Raw genomic sequence first — 4,660 nt, forward strand, 5'->3', positions numbered from 1 at the left:
GATTCTATTTAATCATAAAAAATAGGTAAAAGCAAATAAAAAAAGAGACCCTCTAGTTTACTATAGTAATTTTTAAATAAAAAATAATTATTCAAAAAATAACAATCTTTCAACTTCTATTTAACATCTATTTCTTTTCTTCAACAATAATCCACAAATAATAATAAAAAAGAAGAAGTAAAACTAAGAGTCAATAGCAACCAATTCCGCACATAGAAGACATTGTTTTTATCATAAATACTTTATGAATACTATTTTTACACTAAAAAAAAAATAACAATAGAAATGATTCATGAATTAAAAGCAAAATAGTTTAATTCAATTTAATTTTACAGTTATTTAAACAGTACAATTAAATTAAATTATATGATTTAATATTTCATTTTAAATATAAAATTTATAATAAATTTATAATTAAATTTAATTCCACATCCACAGTTAAGCGATTACAAACTAAAAAAAAAAAAAATTGTAAGTGAATGCATAATAAACTTTACCGCATAGCACCATTAATAACCAAGGTTGTCAATTCTGTTTTGGTAGGTGTTTTTTTTTTTTCAATTAGAATGGAATGTTTCAGTTTCAGAGTGTTTCGGCGTGTCGTTTCGGGGTTGTATTGTTTATATATATATATATATATATATATATATATATATATATATATATTCAACAAACATAATTCAAATTCAAGATAAATTAATTATAAATTATATAATACAAACACAATGACAAACAAATATAATTTTAAAATTAAAATATTTCTAAATAATCAAGATTAAATAGATCTTTAACTTAAAGTAATTCAACTTAAATAAAATATCAAAATATTATGAAAGTAAAATGTTTTAACAAAAATATTTTAAATATAAAGTTAGGTCAATGTTATCAAGTGGCTAATGGAATTTAAAGCATCCCTTGTTTTGTTCAAATTCCTACAAAGTATAAATATGAAAAAAAAAAACAACATGAAGATAAACCATATATATTAGTGATAAATCTAATTTTAAAAAATTAATATCATTGTTAATGAAAATAGTAATAATAATTTTCAATATTGTTATTAATATCATTGCTATTGAAAATAGAAATGAAAAAGAGCTTTTTATAATCGAGTGGTTTAATTAATGAAATTGAGTAAAGTTCAATTTGATTCAATGACTTTTCAAGAGCGGAACGGAACATGTGGAATGAAACCGAAACGTTTCGAGTGGAATTTAGCCGAAAAATCTGGAACGGACCGAGATTTAAAATGAAATGAAATTTATTCTATTTTGTTTTTTTTTTTGAATTGATATGAAATATTTCGGTTATTCCGGACGGAATGAAAATAAATTTCATATTAATTCAAAAAAGAAAAAAGAATGAGAGAGAAGGACCGACATTAAGAGAGAAACAAAATTATTACACTAACCTGCGAAAAAACCAAAGAAAAAAGATCCCATTCTAGCTGATCTATTTTGCTGTGTTTTCTCCCACTAAAAGCCTGAACCCTAAATAGCAACCTCTAAATAAAATCCCCAATCAGTCTGGTCCCGTCCGGTCCGGACGATGACCTGAATCATTCCCCCACCCCCATAAAAAGTGAACAAACTCTATTCGATTCAATCAATCGAAAGTCTCTTTGAAGAAAAGATGCCGTCTCACGTGGATCTGGACCGTCAGATCGAGCACTTGATGCAGTGCAAGCCACTAGCTGAAGCGGAAGTGAAAGCACTGTGTGAGCAAGCCAGAGCGGTCCTTGTGGAGGAATGGAACGTTCAGCCTGTCAAATGTCCAGTAACTGTCTGTGGTGATATTCACGGTCAATTCCATGATCTTGTCGAACTCTTTCGCATCGGTGGAAACGCTCCCGACACTAATTACCTCTTCATGGGCGACTACGTAGGTCCGTCTCTCTTGGTTAATAATAACAATAATATTAATGAGTATGTGTAAATGATGAGAGAAAAGAATATTATTGAGTGTATTAATTATTTTTTGTAAGAAACCATGAGCTTTTGCACCTGATAATCCATAATTTGTGGGACTCATAGCTTAACGCTTAAGAGTAATGAAAGCGGTACTTGTGCTGTTTTAGATAATCCAAATACCCTGAAGAGGTTTCTTTTACAATCTGATTATGCCTAGGAGGAGTTTTTTTCGTTCTCAACTTTGGTAGCTAAGCTTCTATGTCTCAATTTTTTATATTGTTTTAGTTCTTTACATTTCGGAAATCACCACCATGTTTACCTTTTTTTTGGGGAATTTGCAGATCGAGGATATTACTCTGTGGAGACTGTCACTCTTTTAGTGGCACTGAAAGTTCGATATAGAGATAGGATCACAATTCTAAGAGGAAATCATGAGAGTCGTCAAATAACTCAAGTGTAAGAGTCTTGTTCATTTTATGCTCACCCAATTATTGATGCAATGCTATTCACCATTGGTGCAATGATCTGTTCACCAAGTTACTTTGTTAAACACGGATCTCACCCATGTTTTGTTAAGTTAAAAGTTTTTGAAATAGAAGAATAACCTTGCTACTTAAATGTCCTATTTAAACGCATGCTAAATTGAAATGTACCAGTGCAGATAACATTCATCAATTGTTTCCTTCTTCTTTTTCGTGCATACAAGCCAGTTAATTAAATTAACATACATTTGAAAGAGTATGGATTTTATGATATGCAAGCCAGGAAGTTGTTGGTGTTTTAGTCATTTTGTTACATTGCATCATCATATATGCAATAAATATCAATATCTCATTTATTTCTCTTCAGGTATGGATTTTATGATGAATGCTTGAGGAAATATGGAAATGCCAATGTCTGGAAATATTTCACCGACCTCTTTGATTACCTCCCACTTACGGCCCTAATTGAGAGTCAGGTTTAAATTCTAAAATTGTCTTACCCTTGTTTATGCCCTTGATCCTGGTTTTAGTTTTAAATTAGCCCCATGGTTTTATCTGATAACCATTTGTTATTACCTTGTAGATCTTCTGCTTGCATGGTGGTCTTTCCCCATCTTTGGACACATTGGATAATATTCGTTCCCTGGACCGTATACAGGAGGTACACCTGCAGTCATCACGCTACTTTTATTGGATTGATATTTGATGACATCCTTGCCAACTCAGTTTTGTTTGCTTTCAAATCACTTAGTCTCTGACTGCAAACCTTTTTCATTTGAATGTCAAACTGGTTTATCTGATGTGTCTTAGCATAAGAAGATTACAGGCAAAACCAGTTAATCTTTGTTCAAGCCCATTGCTTCCTACATCTGTTAGAAGAAAATCAGCTATACTTTTTCCACTGTTTTGATTTATGTGAATATTGCTTATTTCCCTCCTTTCTGTTTGTAAAATTTTCTTCCCTCATCATCTACAGGTGGTGGAGTTTTGTGAAATTTAGCATTAAGCTTATTAATTGAAGTAATGTCTCGGAAAGTTTGTACTGATTGAGACATCGCTCAGATTCATTTAAGAGAATTCAAGAGACTGTATGTACTTAGTCAATTATATGACTAAAACAGCCGTTGTGAGCTGTTTTTGTTAATTCTTGTAGTATACATGACTAGCTGGTTTGATTACCGCATATATCTTTCCCTTATTGTTGCAAATTCCATTTTGCTGCTTTATTCTCATTGCATTATTAGGTACCTCATGAGGGTCCAATGTGTGATCTCCTTTGGTCTGATCCGGATGATCGTTGTGGATGGGGAATTTCTCCTCGTGGGGCTGGATACACCTTTGGACAGGATATCTCTCAACAGTTCAACCACACTAATGGGCTCACTCTCATTTCTAGAGCTCACCAGCTTGTCATGGAAGGATACAATTGGTCCCAGGTTTGTGGGACTCCCAATTGAAAATATTATTTTATTTAGCTATGAAGTTCTGAAATTCTACCTTCACTATTATCTATTTCAAATTGTTGTAGGACAAGAATGTGGTGACAGTGTTTAGTGCGCCAAATTACTGCTATCGCTGCGGGAATATGGCTGCAATACTTGAGATTGGGGAGAATATGGAGCAGAATTTCCTTCAATTTGACCCGGCACCTCGTCAGATTGAACCTGATACCACACGCAGAACTCCCGACTATTTTTTATAATTTGCATAGCTTACCCCCAGATGGCAAAATTTTCAAAGTTATGGTTGTGGTTTTGTAGATGCATGTTACAGAATAGAGGATTTTGGTGCTTACTCGAGGAAGAGACAAAAAGAAACATCGTCATTGTTATTCTTCTGGTCAGAACTGTTCAATGTTTTCTGCCTTGTGAATTTATAGGTTTACTTTGTAGGTGGTTTTTGTCTTGTATTTTAGAAAGTTAAAGGAACAGCAATAACAATGCATTCATCTTATAGTTGATACCCCTTGGTCAAACAAAAACTCTGCTTTCGAATTGTTAAAGTTGATGTGGGTGCTGTAATTTAAACTAGTTTCATTTTTGTTTAGTTTTATTTCCTGTCTGCTATATTCTTTTTAATATAGACTCCCTCGGTATTGTCTTTGTATATATGTTTTCTTTTTCCTCTTGGAAGCATATATACTGCCTTGCATTTGAACTTTAGTTCAATTTAATGAATATCTGAAAATAGGAAAAAATTCACCAGGTCCGTCATTTTGGGTGGAAAGAATGGAGATAATATATCCCCTATGATATTTAGGGAACAACT

The 4,660-nt window shown here is 32.4% G+C and overlaps 1 protein-coding gene across 1 annotated transcript; it reads left to right on the forward strand.

The window, feature by feature from the left end:
* Positions 1-1,375: 1,375 nt before the first annotated feature.
* LOC118033468 (serine/threonine-protein phosphatase PP2A catalytic subunit) lies at positions 1,376-4,444 on the forward strand. The gene is made up of 6 exons (XM_035038471.2): positions 1,376-1,885; positions 2,252-2,366; positions 2,760-2,868; positions 2,976-3,053; positions 3,637-3,828; positions 3,921-4,444. The coding sequence occupies exons 1-6, from the start codon at positions 1,633-1,635 to the stop codon at positions 4,092-4,094; spliced, it is 921 nt and encodes a 306-aa protein (XP_034894362.1). The 5' UTR covers positions 1,376-1,632; the 3' UTR covers positions 4,095-4,444.
* The last annotated feature ends 216 nt before the right edge of the window (positions 4,445-4,660 follow it).

Source organism: Populus alba, chromosome 15 (assembly GCF_005239225.2).
Source record: "Populus alba chromosome 15, ASM523922v2, whole genome shotgun sequence".
In the NCBI taxonomy this organism is placed as follows: Eukaryota; Viridiplantae; Streptophyta; class Magnoliopsida; order Malpighiales; family Salicaceae; genus Populus; species Populus alba.